Raw genomic sequence first — 16831 nt, forward strand, 5'->3', positions numbered from 1 at the left:
CTGGGGGGGCTATATACCATGCTGGGCTGTATTATACCATGCTGGAGGGCTATATACCATGCTGGGCTGTATTACACCATGCTGGGGGGGCTATATACCATGCTGGGCTGTATTATACCATGCTGGGGGGGCTATATACCATGCTGGGCTGTATTATACCATGCTGGGGGGGCTATATACCATGCTGGGCGGTATTATACCATGCTGGGGGGCTATATACCATGCTGGGCTGTATTATACCATGCTGGGGGGGCTATATACCATGCTGGGCTGTATTATACCATGCTGGGTTGTATTATACCATTCTGGGGGGGCCATATACCATGCTGGGCTGTATTATACCATGGTGGGCTATATACCATGGTGGGTTGTATACCATGTATTGCTGGGCTATACACTATGTGGCTGTGTTATATACCATGGGGGTACATTTTACATTATATTCTATAAGGGGAGGCTGTGTTATATAATATGGGGGGGCTACATTATATTCTATGGGGAGGTGGGCTGTATTATATTCTATTTGGGGCTACATTATATTCTATAGGAGGGCTGTATTATATTTATTATATTCTATGGGGGCTGCATTATATTCTATGGAGGGGCTACATTATACTATATAAGGGGCTGCATTATATCCTATGAGGGGGTTCCCATATATTCTATGGAGGGGCTGCATTATACTATATGGGGGGGGTTACATTATATTCTATACCGATATTATATCCAGCCCTGCATAGACTCAATATTAGATAACAAATAACTTTGTTGCCCTATGAAGGGGGGGTGAAAAATTTCTTGCACAGGGGCCCACTACAGTCTATGTCCGCCCCTGCACTAGTGTGAACGCAGCCCCACTCGTGCAGCCCCTAACCAGGAGCCCCCATACATGCTCCCAATACTTTTTATTATCATTACCACAGCATAGCACAGGGCACAAGCCCTTCTAGTGAGGCTGGAAAGATCACTGTATGACGGAGCAGCATGCGGGCATAGTCTATATTACGTCTGCAGACTGGTCCCATACAGCACATCCCTCGCTTCCGAACATGCTCAGTGCCGCAGAACGGATCCCTGCACACGGAAGCACATGGATCCGTGTTGTCCTGGATCCGTGCTCCATAGAGCTCCATGTTAATTCCAGACGTGTAGCCGCGGATCCGTGCCTCTCCCTGCGCCTCGTGTTTTTCAGATGACACAAAACTGCAACAAGTTGCGTTTTTGTGCATCTGATCAAATATGCAGACACACGGATCTGTGGGAAACCGGTGACAACTGGACGCACACGCAAGTCCCATCCGTCACCACTGAAAGTCAATGGAGACGAAAATGAATCCGTGTGCAGCCAAAATATGCAAGTGTGACACCAGCTTAACCCTATATAATGACTGGGGCTGGCCCGAGATCTCTCCACAGGTTTTACCTAAAATCACTTTATATTACTTCCCCTACCCTAAGGGCTGACACTCACTAGCGAGAGACTCGGACGATTCTTGTGCGAGTCTCACGCATGGAAACCTGGCACTGCCGCCGGCACTGGGACCGGAGGGGGCGGCTGCATAGAAGTACATGTACCCGCACGCTCCGGTCCGAGTGCTGGTGGCAGTGCCAGGTTTTCATGTGTGAGACTCACACGAGAATCATGTGCGTCTCTCACAAGTGAGTGTAAGCCGTTAGCAGCAACAACTGCCGTCGTCTGTCCTCCTCCCTGTGGTGTTGTCCTGAATCCTCCTGGCCCTGCGATCAACGGGATCGTTACATAGCGGCAATAACGCTGTAATGGAGGAGGTAACGCACCCATTGGCCGCAATGCTACTAACGCATCCAAAATCGGCCTGATGCGTTACTTCATGACGCCCCCACAAATGCTGCAGACCGCGCTCCAGGGAGCGTCATGAAGTAACGCATCAGGCCGATTTTGGATGCGTTAGTAGCATTGCGGCCAATGGGGGTGTTACCTCATCCGTTACAGCGTTAGTGCCGCTATGTAACGATCCCATTGAACACCGGGCCATAAACGCAATGTGAACCCGGCCTAACACTATGGGATGATGATATACCAAACAATGTGCGGAGCCTCTCCTCCTGCACAGACCATACACTGTATGTATACGCCAGGGAGGAGGGGCCAGGAAAGTGGAGCTTTAGTTGGGACTAAGGCTGTGTGCACACTAGGGTGACCGCAAAAAATCGATGTCGGAATCTTGTTCGTCTGGACCCCACAAAACGATTCCCCTTTTCAGATATTGAGAGAGCCAAAATTTGAGCTCGATCAAACGACGTTAACCCGTGCCGCTCGTCGCTCAAAGTTTGAAAAAATCCAAATTGAGGTATTTTAAGATTTAGGTATTTTGCATAGTCTGTTAGACTATAAAGAATGTGACAACAACATTGCAGAAATAGCCCTGACCAAATTTTCGAACCATTTGTGGTATTTGAATGCAGAGTTGGTGGGATTATCGTTTTTTGATCCCACCATTACAGACAATGAAAAGTTGTTAATGGCTAATAAATTGCTCAGTAGCACAGATGAACCATCAGAGCACGCTAGGGTTGTAAATCCAAAAGTTAGGAAAGAAAAATTAAAAGAGGTAGGAAGTAACCGACTTTACCGACCTTCTGACAAAAGATGAAGAACAGAAGCAATATGTCCTGCAAGTTGTAAGCAAATGCCGAGCATTATATTCTGACGTTTCAAAAACTACTTTAACAAAAGCTCTAGAATAGATTAGATAACTATGTAAAATTATCAACTCATGTAGGTTAGCGTGCTCTGATAGTTCATCTGTGCTACTGAGCAATTTATTAGCCATTAACAACTTTTCATTGTCTGTAATGGTGGGATCAAAAAACGATAATCCCACCAACTCTGCATTCAAATACCACAAATGGTTCGAAAATTTGGTCAGGGCTATTTCTGCAATGTTGTTGTCACATTCTTTATAGTCTAACAGACTATGCAAAATACCTAAATCTTAAAATACCTCAATTTGGATTTTTTCAAACTTTGAGCGACGAGCGGCACGGGTTAACGTCGTTTGATCGAGCTCAAATTTTGGCTCTCCCATTATCTGGAAAGGGGAATCGCTTTGTGGGGTCCAGACGGACAAGATTCTGACATTTTTTCCCCCCCATATGAGATCCGGTCACCCTAGTGTGCACGCTGTGGATTTGGCCGCTGCGTGTTCACAGCAGTTTTTGCTGCGGTGTACAGTACCATGATTCCCTATGGGAATACAAAACCGCAGTGCAGACGGTGCAGATTTTTCCGCGCGGTTTTGAAACCGCAGAAAGAACTGACATGTCAATTCTTTTTGCGGATTCTGCTGCGGTTTACCATCTCCTCCATTGAGGAGATGAAAAACCGCAGGGCAAAACCGCAGAGCAATGCAGATTTACCTGCGGATTTTACAAAATCCGCGCGGCCAAATCCGCACCCCAATCCGCAGCGTGTGCACGTACCCTAAAGGTAACGCACAGGTCATTGCAGATGATGATGATGACAAAGTGCTGCGTCCCTCCTCTTACACACAGTCACACACTATATATGCCATGGAGGAACTGGCAGGATATATTTGGGACTGAAGGGTTAACTCTCGTGCATTTATCCACATCTCCTCCTCTCCTGACCGCTCCTCCCCCCAGATGAGTCACAGTCTGGATTCACTGCTTCCAGGCGGCAGAAAAAAAAACCCGGCTCGTTCACCCTGCAGAGCCGGCTCATTTCGTTCACAGCAGGGAGCCGGCTCTTTGTATTGGATCGTTCACGAGCGACACATCACTATCAGTCACAGCTCAGACATGGAGAAGAGCGTTACCTCAGAAGAGTCCAAGGTAATGATGGCGGTCAGTTCTCCCGGCACATAGAGGAGCGCTGAGCCTACAGCGCGGGACTGACAGACTCTATGAAGAGTCCCAGTGTAGAACATGTCAGACCCGTGTCTGCAATGTGACGTGCGCCCTCCCCTCAGGGCAGCCAGTAATGTGTGAGAAGTTCAGGCCAACCAGACGGTTGTGACCATGGCGCCTGTCTGTGGGGGTGGGCTATATTGGGGTGTAGGGAATAGTCACTGACACTATAGAGTCTGATGCAACAGGTCCAGACGTGGGACCGCGTACTGAAAAGTTTGGGGCAGGTAGCGGACACTAAGGGTGTGTGCACACGCTGCGGATTGTCCTGCGGATTTTATCTGCAGTTTAGCCTGCGGTTTGACACCTGTCATGGAGCAGGTGCCGAACCGCAGCGGAATCCGCACAAAGAATTGACATGCTGCGGTTTTGAAACCACAGCAAATCTGCACGGAAAAATCCGCAGCGTCTGCACAGCGGGTTTCATTGATTTTAACCCCTTTCTGCCATTAGACATACTATCCCATCCATGTGCCTTGGGACTTACTTCCCAGGTACGGGATAGTACGTCTAATGCGATCCACAGCACCCACGTGGTGAGCGCCGCTGATCGCGGCCGGGTGTCAGCTGATTATCACAGCTGACACCCGGCACAATGTGTCAGGGACCGCCCCTGACACGGTAACTCTTTGTACACCGCGATCAAACACGATCGCGGTGTACCGGGGGTTAAAGGGAAGCATCGGCAGGGAGGGGGCTCCCTCCGTGCTTCCCTGAGCCCCCCACGGCAGCGCATTGTGCAGCGCTGCTGCGGGGGGCTCCTTCCCTGCAGGTCCCCGGATCCAAGATGGCGTCGGGGGCCTGTAGGGAGCTGACTTCCTCACTGCCTGCAAAGCGCAGGCATGAGGAAGTCTGCAGAACTGCCTGTGACAGATTGCTGATCTGTGATGTGACAGATCAGCGATCTGTCACAGGACAGTGATGTCCCACCTGGGACTATGTAATAAAGTATATAAAAAAAAAAAAAGTGTAAAAATAATTTTTAAAAAATCGCTAAATAAATTGGTAAAAAAAAAAAATATTCCCCAATAAATTCATTTTTTGAAAATAAAAAAAAACAATAAAAGTACACATATTTGGTATTGCTGCGTCCGTAACGACCCGCCCTATAAAACTGTCCCATTAGTTAACCCCTTTAGCGAACCCCTTAAAAAATAAAAAAAACTAAGCAAAAAATGATTTATTACCATACCACCAAACAAAAAGTGCAATAACGCGCGATCAAAAAGACGCATATAAATATGCATGGTACCGCTGAAAACGTCATCTTGTCCTGCAAAAAAACAGCCGCCATACAGCGTCATCCGCAAAAAAAGAAAAAAGTTATAGCTCGCAGAATAAAGCGATGCAAAAATAATTATTTTTTATATAAAATTGTTTTCATTGCAAAAAACCGACAAAACATAAAAAAAGACCTAAATGAGGTATCGCTGTAACCGTACTGACCCGAAGAATAAAACCGCTTTATCACCGCGGAACGGTGTAAACGCACCCCCCCACAAGAAATTCATGAAACGCTGGTTTTTGTTCATTCTGCATCCCAAAAATCGGAATAAAAAGCGATCAAAAAATGTCACATGCCCGAAAATGATACCAATAAAAACGTCAACTCGTCCCGCAAAAAATAAGACCTCACATGACTCGGTGGGTCAAAATACGGAAAAATTATAGCTCTCAATATGTGCTGATGCAAGAACTATTTTTACAATAAAAAGCGTCTTTTAGCGTGCGACAGCTGCCAAACATAAAAACCGCCATATATAGTAAATCAAACCCCTGTTGTCACCCCCTTAGTTAGGGAAAAATAATAAAATAAAAAAAAATGTATTTCCATTTTCTCATTAGGGTTAGGTCTAGGGTTAGGGCTGAGATTAGGGTTAGGGGTGTGTTGGGGTTAGGGTTGGAGTTATAATTGGGGGTTTCCACTGTTTGGGCACATCAGGTACTCTCCAAATGCAACATGGCGTCTGATCTCAATTCCAGCCAATTCTGCGTTGAAAAAGTCAAATGGTGCTCCTTCCCTTCCAAGCTCTGCCATGCGCCCAAACAGTGTTTTACCCCCACTTATAGGGTATCAGCATACTCAGGACAAATTGCAAAACAACTTTTGGGGTCCAATTTCTCCTGTTACCCTTAGGAAAATAAAAAATTGGGGGCAAAAATATCATTTTTGTGGAAAAAAATGATTTTTTTATTTTCATGCCTGGGCATTATAAACTTCTGTGAAGCCTTTGGGGGTTCAAAGTGCTCACCACACATCTAGATAAGTTCCTTGGGGGGTCTAGTTTCCAAAATGGTGTCATTTGTGGGGGGGTTTTTCCACTGTTTTGGTACATCAGGGGTTTTCCAATTGCGACATGGTGTCCGATCTCAATTCCAGCCAAAAACGTCAAATGGCGCTGCTTGCCTTCCGAGCTCTGCCATACGCCCAAATAGTCATTTACACCCACATATGAGGTATCAGCGTACTCAGGACAAATTGCACAATAACTTTTAGCATCCTGTTACCCTTGGAAAAATAAAAATTGGGGGTGAAAAGATCATTTTTGTGGAAAAAATATGATTTTTTAATTGTACCGCTGTACCTTATAAACTTCTGTGAAGCCCTTGTGGGTTCAAAGTTCTCACCACATATCTAGATAAGTTCCTTGGGGGGTCTAGTTTCCAAAATGGGGTCACTTGGGGGGGGTTTCCACTGTTTAGGTACATCAGGGGCTCTCCAAACGCGACATGGCGTCCGATCTGAATTCCAGCCAATTTTGCATTGAAAAAGTCAAACGGCGCTCCTTCCCTGCTGAGGTCTGCCATGCGCCTAAACAGTGGTTCCAAAATTGTGCTGATGTAAAGTAAACATGTGGGAAATGTTACTTATCAAGTTTTTTGTGTGCCGTATATCTGTGATTTAAGGGCATAAAAATTAAAAGTTGGAAAATTGCGAAATTTTCGCCAAATTTCAGTTTTTTTTCACAAATAAACGCAAGTTAATTGAATGAAATTTTACCACTAACATGAAGTACAATATGTCACAAGAAAACAATGTCAGAATCACCGGGATCCATGGAAGCGTTTCAGAGTTATTACCTCATAAAGGGACAGTGGTCAGAATTGTAAAAATTGGCTTGGTCATTAACGTGCAAACCACCCTTGGGGCTTAAGGGGTTAATGGTACTGTACACCGCAGCAGAAACTGCTGCGGATCCGCAGGACCAAAACCGCTACGGATCCGCAGCGTGTGCACACACCCTAAGCGTATGGGCATATGCTGCGGATCTGCAGCGGATTTGGCCCTGCGGATCCGCAGACAGTGTACAGTGCAATGTTAGCCAATGTGATTTCAAATCCGCAGTGCACATGCTGCGGATTTTTCCACAGTTTTAAATCCGCAGCATGTTAATTCTTTCTGCGGATTCTGTTGCGGTTTGCCACCTGTTCCGTTGTCTAGGGGAAAACCGCTGGTCACTTTACCTGCAAATCCGCAGCGTGTGCACTCACCCTCAGGGTTCGGTGCTGAACTCCGAACTTGGACTTTTTCCGGACGTTTTAGTGTTGAGAGCGTTTGGGTCCCCATTGACTTCTATGGGGTTTGGCTAGAGTTCTGGTACCAGACTTTGGACTAAAGTTGTGTTGAACCCGAACCATCCACGGGTCCGCTCCTCCCTGAGCAGATGGTTGGTGGGGTCCACGGTCGGTTAGGGCTTGTTTTGGTCCGTCTACAAACTAGAGATGAATAGATGGTTTCAAAATTGACGGCTTTTCCAAATATTCACCAGAAGCCTCAATTTATGCCGCGTAAACTTACTGCAAATTATGACAAAATCCATGTATAAAGGGCCTGTCACAGTAAGCGATATCGCTATGTCTGATACTTAGCTCCGACCCGCTCCCCCGCTGGTTATCGCTGATCGCGCGAGAACGTCCTGGACCACTTCTCGTCGTCAGCTTCCTGCAGCGCTTCCTGTGGAGAGACGAGCGTGGGGCAGGGTGGGAGGACGTCAGGATCGCCTAGTGTAACAGGTAAGTAGCGACCCCCGTCCCCAGCGATGTCGCTGGTGAGATCTGCCTGTGTGGCAGCTCACTAGCGACCACTTAGCGATGCACCAGCGATCCTGACCGCGTCATATCGCTGGTCGGGATCGCTGGTACATCGCTAAGTGTGACAGTACCTTAACAGTCAGTGCTCTCCAGGGTGTATTGCACCTATTTAGCACTCTGTAATGCAAACAGCCATATTAGGAAGCATTCTCATGATGTTTTCGAAACTAATGTCAGTGTGTTAAAATACTAAGAGTGCTGTCTTCCGTATCCGGCTCCGCTCCTCATCCGAGACACGTGACAGTGATTCAGGAGCTCCAGCTCACAATGCGCTCTGCATGTCAGCCGAAAGTCACTTAAAATGTAAAAGTCACGTTCCAGTCATACAGAGGGCAGTGTAATATCCGGAGAGTGTGAATTGCCATCGTGTGACTCGGAAAAGGGTTGGAACGCAACACACAGGATGACGGGAAGTATATTACTACGCAAAGGTTTAGGCAATAAAATAAACAATGGGAGGGGTTTTTTTTATGTCCAAATATCTTCATCTGGCTGGAGAGAAACAGGCGGTAATCAGCAGCCTATTCAAAGAGAATCTGTCATCAGGATTTTATAACACAAACTGATGTGTAAGGGTAAGTTCATAATAAGTGTCTTTGCTTTTTTATGCTAATTTTCAGCTGTTTTTTACAGTACCAGCAAAGCCTATGAGATATCAAAAATCTCATGCACACACGTTTGTTTTTTTTTGTTTTTGTTAGCAGGATTTTGTGCTTTGCAGCTTTTTTTGACCTAGAGCATGTCGCTTTCAGTGTTTTTGCAGCGTATTTCACCTATTGACTTGAATGGATGGTGAAAAAATGCTGCAAATACGCAGGTTGAATTTTTTTTGCAGCGTATTTTCTGCAGAAAAGTCAAGGACAGCAGGAGGTGACCTCACTCACAGTAAGCTCGGCTACATCTAGATCAGGGGTCTCAAACTCAATTTACCCAGGGGCCGCTGGAGGTAGAATCTGGGTGTGGCTGGGCCGTATCAGGCTTTCCACAAGAAAAGCTCTTACAAAAACATTCCAATGTTCTCAAATGTCTTTATTTTTTCATCTTATTTTGTGTTAAAAAATAAAAATAAATTAACAATCGTAAGAAAAAAACCGATCAGTAAAAAATAAAATGAAAATGATGATAATACAGCATATATAGAAGACTGAAGAAACCACATATAGTTGCTGACTAGAGAAATGTAATTATTATTATTCAGATGTCTGTATTAACAGTTGTATAACATTTAACTTTCTGAACATGAATGAAACATTGAACATAAACTGTTTTGAACATGGCTTCTTCTGCCTACTTCTTGCTGCTAGAGATCTGGCAGCGCTTACTCTCACATAGCCGAGCCACATTTCGCTTAAAGGAGGAAGCAGTTGAGACCCTCAGTAGGGCTTGAAGATGCTCATCAGTAAGTCTGGACCTGTACTTGGGCTTACTGAAATTCAAAGTAGAGAAGAGCTTTTCGCACAAGTATGTGCACCCAAAAAGACACATGGTCCTCTTGAACATTCGGGAAAGCTCAGGGAAGCTGGGGGGCAATTCTCTCAAAAATTGCCCGAGCTTGTCTGCTTTTCCACTCACCTCCCTGAACTTGGCATTGAGTTCAGAGTTGCACTGCAGGTCAATGAGCTCTATTTGAAGCATAGGAGGGGCATCTTGCACATCAAAGGAGAAGGGGTCCGCAAAAATTTGAAATGTGGCTCTGTGTGTCTTGAAGTCTGCAAATCTGTAGCTTCAAAATGACATCCATATACTCCTCACCACTGAATGGTGTGCCTGCTTCCATGAGTGCCTTGCATGATGGGAAATGGCAAAGGTTTGTCTGAGAAAGCTGGGCTTTCCATAACATAAGGTTTGTAGAGAATGCTCTCATGTTGTCATAGCGGTACTACGTGTGACTGGGATTTCACATGCGAGACTCGGCCGTTTTTCTCACATGTGTGATCCCGGCCGAGGTGAGGGACGCAGACTATTGTCCCGAGGGCCGCAGTTGGCGCGCGGGCCGCAAGTTTGAGACCCCTAATCTAGATGGAAGGTTGCATGAAGCGTCCATGCAGCCTGTCATCCAGCAGAGCGGACCCGAACCCCATTCACTTGAATGGGGGGGGCACGACAATACAGTGTTTGACATGCTGTTATATGCATGACAATGTGGCAAACACCGCTTCTGATCGGCGGTGAAACCATCCCCACCGGTCAGAGCCACCACGGTTCCCACCAGGGCTGTGGAGTCGGTAAGCCAAACCTGTGACTCCGACTCCGACTCCTCAATTTCCCTTACACCGACTCCAACTCCGACTCCACGACTCCGACTCCGACTCCCACACATATTGCTTATATTTAAGTGAAAAATTTATTGTAGTACAATGTGAACCTCAGACATTTAATCATTTTTATGATCCAATAATCAAGATATTTAGATAGAACAGAATATATATTGGTGTACTACCCGGTTTTCATTCTTTTTGGTACAGATACGATATGGATAGACAGATATGGATAAATGGATAGATATAGCAGATTTCTAATCTGCTTTTGCTATTGAAAACATTATCTATGAGCTCAAAAACCTTTCAGGTGATGCGGTTTTTTAAAAAGATGATCAGCTTTTGCAGCTGAAAAACGTATCCTCAAAAAACACAGGAAAAACGCTGTGTGTGAATGTAGCCTTAGATCAGGAATAGAACAGCCATTTATAGGACATTTCATAACTTTCCCAAACTCCTATGAAAAAATATTCAGCACATCCTGCATTAAATTACAGTACCCAATTTATTATATATTTTAGGAGTCGGAGTCGGTCCATTTTATACCGACTCCAACTCCGACTCCACCAAAATAAGCACCGACTCTCCGACTCCGACTCCACAGCCCTGGTTCCCACGATGTCAAAAGGCAGCGTGAGCGCTCAGCTGTGATCGGAGGTATAAATTTTTACCTCCGGTTACTGGTGGCGGATGATGGGCGTATTCATCAGCAGCTCCTGTGCTGTAAATAAATAATTAACAAAAAAAAACTGCGTTGGTTCCCCGCTATTTTTGATAACAAGTCAGGCAAAACTCACAGCTGGGGGATGCAACCCTCAGCATTAGCAAGGCTGGTTATCAAGAATAGAGGGGTCCCCTCGAGTTTTCTTTTAACTGTTCAAAAAAAAAGGAAAAAACTGCATGGGTGTCCCCCCATTTTTTTGAAACCATCCTTGCTAAGGCCTCTCTCACATGTCCAGATATTTCCTGTACCGGAAAAAAATGGTACTGGAGATACCATCCGTGTGGCATATGTGTGCCGTATCAGTACCACATGGACGGCCGCAGGGCAAGTAGCGCTACAGTAAGTGCTGTTCCCCTGCAAGTGGTTCTGAACTTGGCTGTCATTCTTCCCTGCTCTGTTGGCAACAGCTTGAGCAGGGAAGAATGAATGAAAACAAACCGACTTGGGGTCCCCCTTATTTTTGTAACTAACCCGGCAAAACTATACAGGCCCGGGTTGCTATTCTCAGTCTGGTAAGGAGCCATTAATATAGGCCCCCCCAGTCTAAAAACAGCAGCCTGCATCTGCCCAGAAAAGGCGCATCTATTAAATGCGCCTATTCTGGATCTTTGTCTGGTTTTTCCCACTTGCCACCTATACAGGGTAATAAGGGGTTAATGTCACCTTGCTATTGTAAGGTGACATTAAGCCCAGCTTAGTAATGGAGAGGTGTCACTAAGACATCTATCCATTACTAATCCTATAGTAAGTAAAGGGTTAATTAAACACACATCTATTTATATAATTGCCTTGTAATGTTTTCATTTCCTGCTCTGTCCAGATGTCACCGTATCCCAGAATTCCAAGCGGAGGAAGTTCACCTACCGCCATATTGGGACACCCATGTGAAGGGTGTCTCAATATGGAAACTGCTGCTGGTACCAACCTAATGCGCGGTACCACTAGCGGAACACTGTCGCAACACACACACACACACACACTATACGCCGTACGCACCGCACACACACACGCGCGCTCACACACAGCCTCTTGCGCGGTACCACCAGCGGAACACTGTTGCACTGCGCCTGCGCGAATTCCGCGCACGTGCAGTGAATCATTCGGCTGATCCCGGCAGCAGATGTGCAACGTGTCTACAGGAAGAGGAAGCCGGTCACATTAAGGCTATGTGCCCACGTAGCGATTTAATCCGTACAATGCAAACCGGACTCCTTCCCTGAAATCGCGCTTTTTTTCTCGCGCAATTTTACTGCGATTATGTTCGCGATTTTGCCGTGATTTTCGCGTGCGATATTCAAGCACTTCCCTATGCGGCCTCAATAGTGAAAGATAGAATGTTAAAAATGATTAAAAAAAAATGAAAAATCGGGGTATATTTACCTTCCAACGTCCCGCGCTGTCTCAGCGACGCTCCCGTTCCCAGCGATGCCTTGCGAGACCTGTGATGACGGTCTCACATTGCTATAGCGATCTCACGAGACCGCTAGTCTCGCGTGACTCTATGTCTTCACAGGACCTTGACGCAAAGCATTACTGGGAACGCTGAGGCCGGGAAGGCAGCGCGGGACGTCGGAAGGTAAATATACCCCGATTTTTTTTTTTTTTTTTTTTTTTTTTTTTTTTTTTACAGGGGTATGGTACCCAGGGCCTGGAGGACAGCCTCCTTTCCTCCACACCATGGGTACCAACCGCACATGAGACGCTTAACTTCCCGCATGGTGGGCATAGCCACATGCGGGAAGTAAGCGATTCTCATGCATTCCTATGGGTGCAGAATCGCGGCAATTCTTTGCGATTCTGCACAAAAGAATGAGCATGCTGCAATTTTTTTCCGCGGTGTGATTCCGCCACGGAAAAAAGCGCAGCATTAGCACAGCATGTGCGGAATGCCATAGGAATGCATGGGGTGAGTTCTGTACACGATTTTTAAACATTTTTGCGCCGAAAATCGCAGCAAAAACGCTTAAAAATCGCATCTTGAGCACACAGCCTAAAGGTGTTTTCCCACGAACGAAAGTTCATTTTAAAAATTGTCTGACCGTGTAAGAAGCATACCACATCTCCTGGGCAGGGGAGGAAGCAAAAGACAATACTGACATTGCAGCAGGGGATCACAGAGGATTCATTTTGTGAGGTAAAATATCTCACTGACTGTTTTTAAACAATATTTTACCTCCCAAAATGTATCCTCTGCGATCTCCTGCTGTAATGTCAGTATTGTCATTTGCTTCCTCTCCTGCCCAGGAGCTGTGGTATGTTCTGTACACGGTTAGACACAGGGGTAAGAGAGACAGAGCTCTGGGGGGAGACAGCACAAGGGGAGAACACGGCACAGGAAGGAGAGAGACAGCAGACAAGGGGGGATAGTACATGGGTAGACAGGTCAAAGAAGAGAGCACAGATGGGAGAAGTCAGCACATGGGGAAAGAGAGAGTGGATAGGTGGGTGAGCACATGGGGAGGGGGTGGATTCTCAACGCTGCAAAGCCTGCCCCCATCGTGACATTACCACCCTCCTGATGCGATGGCATCGGGCCTCCATCTAGTTAAGAATAAAGTCTTTTAATGAAATAATACAACACATTTTTCACATCTTTATTAGACTGCTAATTCCATCTTGAAGCCATTGATCACCTGTAAAAAAAAAAAAAATAATAAAAAAAAACCCAATATAGCATACCTGTCCGGCGCTCAGTCAATTCCCACGGCGTAAATCCATCTCTGGGGGTTAATAAGTTTACAGGTGGAGCGGTGCTACTGCGACCGCTCGGACTGTAAACTACTGGGGAATGAATGGGAAGTAGCGCTCACAGACTCAGTGATGTCACGTCACAGATGAGACAAAAATGGAACTTTTTGGCAAGGCACATTAGCTCTATGTTCACAGATGGAAAACCTAAGCATATCAAGAAAAGAGCTCTGTCAATACTGTGAAACATGGAGGAGGCTTTGTTATTTTCTGGGGCTCGTTTGCGGCATCTGGCACAGGGTGTCTAGAATCTGTGCAGGGTACAATGAAATTTCAAGACTATCAAGGGATTCTAGAGAGAAATGTGCTGCCCAATGTCAGAATTTGAAAGCTTGGTCTCAGTCGCAGGTCTTGCAGCAGAATAATGACCCAAAGCACACAGTTAAAAACACCCAATATTGGCTAAGAGGGAAACATTGGACTATTCTGAAGTGACCTTCTATGAGCCCTGACCTAAATCCTATTGAACATCTTTGGAAAGAGCTGAAACATGCCGTCTGGAAAAGGTAACCTTCAAACACGAGACAACTGGAGCAGTTTGCTCTTGAGGAGTGGGCCAAAATACCTGTCGAGAGGTGCAGAAGTCTCATTGACAGTTACAGGAATCGTTTGATTGCAGTGATTGCCTCAAAAGGTTGTGCAACAAAATATTAAGGTAAGGGTACCATAATTTCTGTCCAGGCCTATTTAATGAGTTTTATTTTTTTTTTAAATTCTGTGGAAGCATGGTTGAAAAGCAATGTCTGACTTTCATCTGTTTATTTTCATAGATTTTTTATTTATTACTTTTGTCAGATACAGCAGACAGAGAAAATTTAACATCAGGGGTTAAATGGGTAAGGCCAATAGATGACATAGTCTCAACAGATGCGAGTAACTCAGGTTGGAGTGCACACTTGAGAAATCACACAGTTCAGGGGACCTAGTTATCTCTATGAAACCATGCATCGAACCTGAAAGAGTTACGGGCCATGGAAAGATCTTTAAGAGGCATTTTTCCCTTCCTTCAGGGTCGTCGTGTCGGGCAACCGGGTGACTTTTGCATATATCAACCACCAAAGGGGGAACAAGTTCCCACGCTCTAATGATGGCAGCAAGCAGACTCTTACAGCTGGCAGAACAATGTCTTTTGTCCCTTACAGGACTTCATATAAGGGAAGTAAAGAATACCAAGGCAGACTTCTGAGCCGCGAAAGGCTAAAAGAGGGGGGAAAAGACTTTGAACTCCCAGATCTTTCAGCACAAAGTACTCGCATGGGGGCAGCCGGATATAGATCTATTTGCCAACAAACAGCACAACAAGATGAAAGACTTCACTAAACCCAGGAAAAAAACATGAGATACATGCCCTTCAGATCCCCTGGAACTTCAGGATCGCCTATGCTTTCCCTACAATAGTGATGATTCCAATGGTTGTGGGGAGGATCAGGCGTGGGTAGTTCTGGTTGCTCCATTCTGGCCTAAAAGAACATGGTTTTCCCTGGTAAGTCAGTGTCAGATGCATGGATCCTGTTGGAGATCCCAGGCCTACTCGCCCAGGGTCCAGTATGCCACTCTCAAGTGAAGGGCTTTCATCTAGAAGCGTGGTAATTAAGGGGGCAGTACGGAGTCAGAAAGGGTTTTCTCCAAGGTTAGTCTCCACCTTGTTAAAAAGTAGAAAACCAATAACAAGGATTTATGGCAGAACATGGAAAAAACAACTTGTAGAATTTTCAGGGCTTCCTCTAGAGCAGGCATGGGCAAACTGCGGCCTGCGCGCCACATCCTGCTCCCTGAGTGTTCATGTGCATACCGCTAACACTCACAGCCAGAGTGCCGGAGATGGACTGATCTATGATTCTGATCTCAGAATCGTCATTCCGAATGTAGCCCTGCCTCCGTCTTCTCATTGGTGGATGTGGGGCTGCTCAGTTCCTGGCTTGCGGAGCTGGTGAAACCTGTGCAGGAGGCAGAGCGGTCAGAATAGGAGGAAGAAAGCAGGGACTACAACACCCTTCTGCTGTAGATAATAGGCAAGTAGCTTCTAAGTGTATGTTTCCACGGTCAGTATTGGCAGCGCTTTAGACGCAGCACATGTCTGCGCCGTCCAAAGCGCTGCCCCCTTTACATAGGACGGTGATATTCATCTTGCGGAGACTGAGTGTCTTCGCAAGATAAGTAGACATGCTGCGGTCTAGAAAGACGTGCTGCTTCTCCAGTTATACAGGGAAGCCGGAGGCGGCCCTGTGTGCGTAGTGGAGATGGTATTTCATAAAATCCCCTTCGCTATGCTGCAACATCTGGCCACTCCGGTTTGGATGCTGCGGCTGTACGCAGAGTCCTATCTGCAGCATTTACTTACCATGGAAACATACCCTACGAGGAGCCCAGATACCACCTGGGAGGCAGCATCATGTGTCTGCTGTGCTGAGTAGGACATAGCACCTGTGTTGCCCCCTTTCACACTGGAATGAAAGTTGTGGGACTTCAATTTATGTTCAGGGAGAGCAGCTAATTAGCCATTGCATCTCCCTGGATATACAGGGTCCAGCAGCCCCCTTCCTCACCTCCACTACTAGCAGCCTTATGTTGGTTTATTCTATGTGCTCCCCCAACTGCTCTTCTGCCCCACAATGTACTGTGCAGCCTCACCTTTGTATGTGTTAACCCCTACCTCCCTCAGGAAGATCATTAGTTTGTCTCACACTGAGTGGTGCTCCGGTTCCTGAAGGCATCAAGGCTCACGCCACCAGAGCAGTGGCAACCTCCTGGGCAGGAAAATAAGGAGGTATCAATTGATCAGATTTGTAAGGCTGCTACCTGGTCATCATCTACCTTCTTTAGGCACTACAGACTGAATGATGTTGCAAGCGTTGGTCCCTACCTAAGGTGTTTTAAATTCTCCAAAAATATCAAGTGTGTTGTCATAGGTGAAGGGAAAACACCAAGGTTACTTACTTTTAGCTGTTTTCCAGGACCCATGACAGAATCCATATGTCCCCCCCCCCCTCTTATCACCATGTAGGTATGCACTGTAGATTGGGTGATTTGGTATTGGTTATGTATGTAATTATTCTGGAGGTCCGTTTATGATCCATAACCCAACTGCTACGAGGGCGAG

General features: G+C 46.0%; 1 protein-coding gene across 4 annotated transcripts in view; it reads left to right on the forward strand.

The window, feature by feature from the left end:
• LOC141074858 (uncharacterized) overlaps positions 1-16831 on the forward strand; it is a 120701-nt gene that overhangs the window by 1854 nt on the left and 102016 nt on the right. For 3 of the 4 annotated variants that reach the window (XM_073562124.1, XM_073562125.1, XM_073562126.1), the window contains exon 1: positions 3631-3834. The exons of the other annotated variant lie outside the window; for it this stretch is intronic. In XM_073562124.1, the coding sequence (XP_073418225.1) occupies positions 3646-3834 (189 nt within the window). In that variant the 5' untranslated portion in view covers positions 3631-3645. Of the gene's footprint in view, positions 1-3630; positions 3835-16831 lie in introns of those variants that run through there. 4 annotated transcript variants of the gene reach the window in all.

Source organism: Dendrobates tinctorius, unplaced genomic scaffold (assembly GCF_039654945.1).
Source record: "Dendrobates tinctorius isolate UK_male_01 unplaced genomic scaffold, ASM3965494v1 ptg000338l, whole genome shotgun sequence".
NCBI classification, from domain to species: domain Eukaryota; kingdom Metazoa; phylum Chordata; class Amphibia; order Anura; family Dendrobatidae; genus Dendrobates; species Dendrobates tinctorius.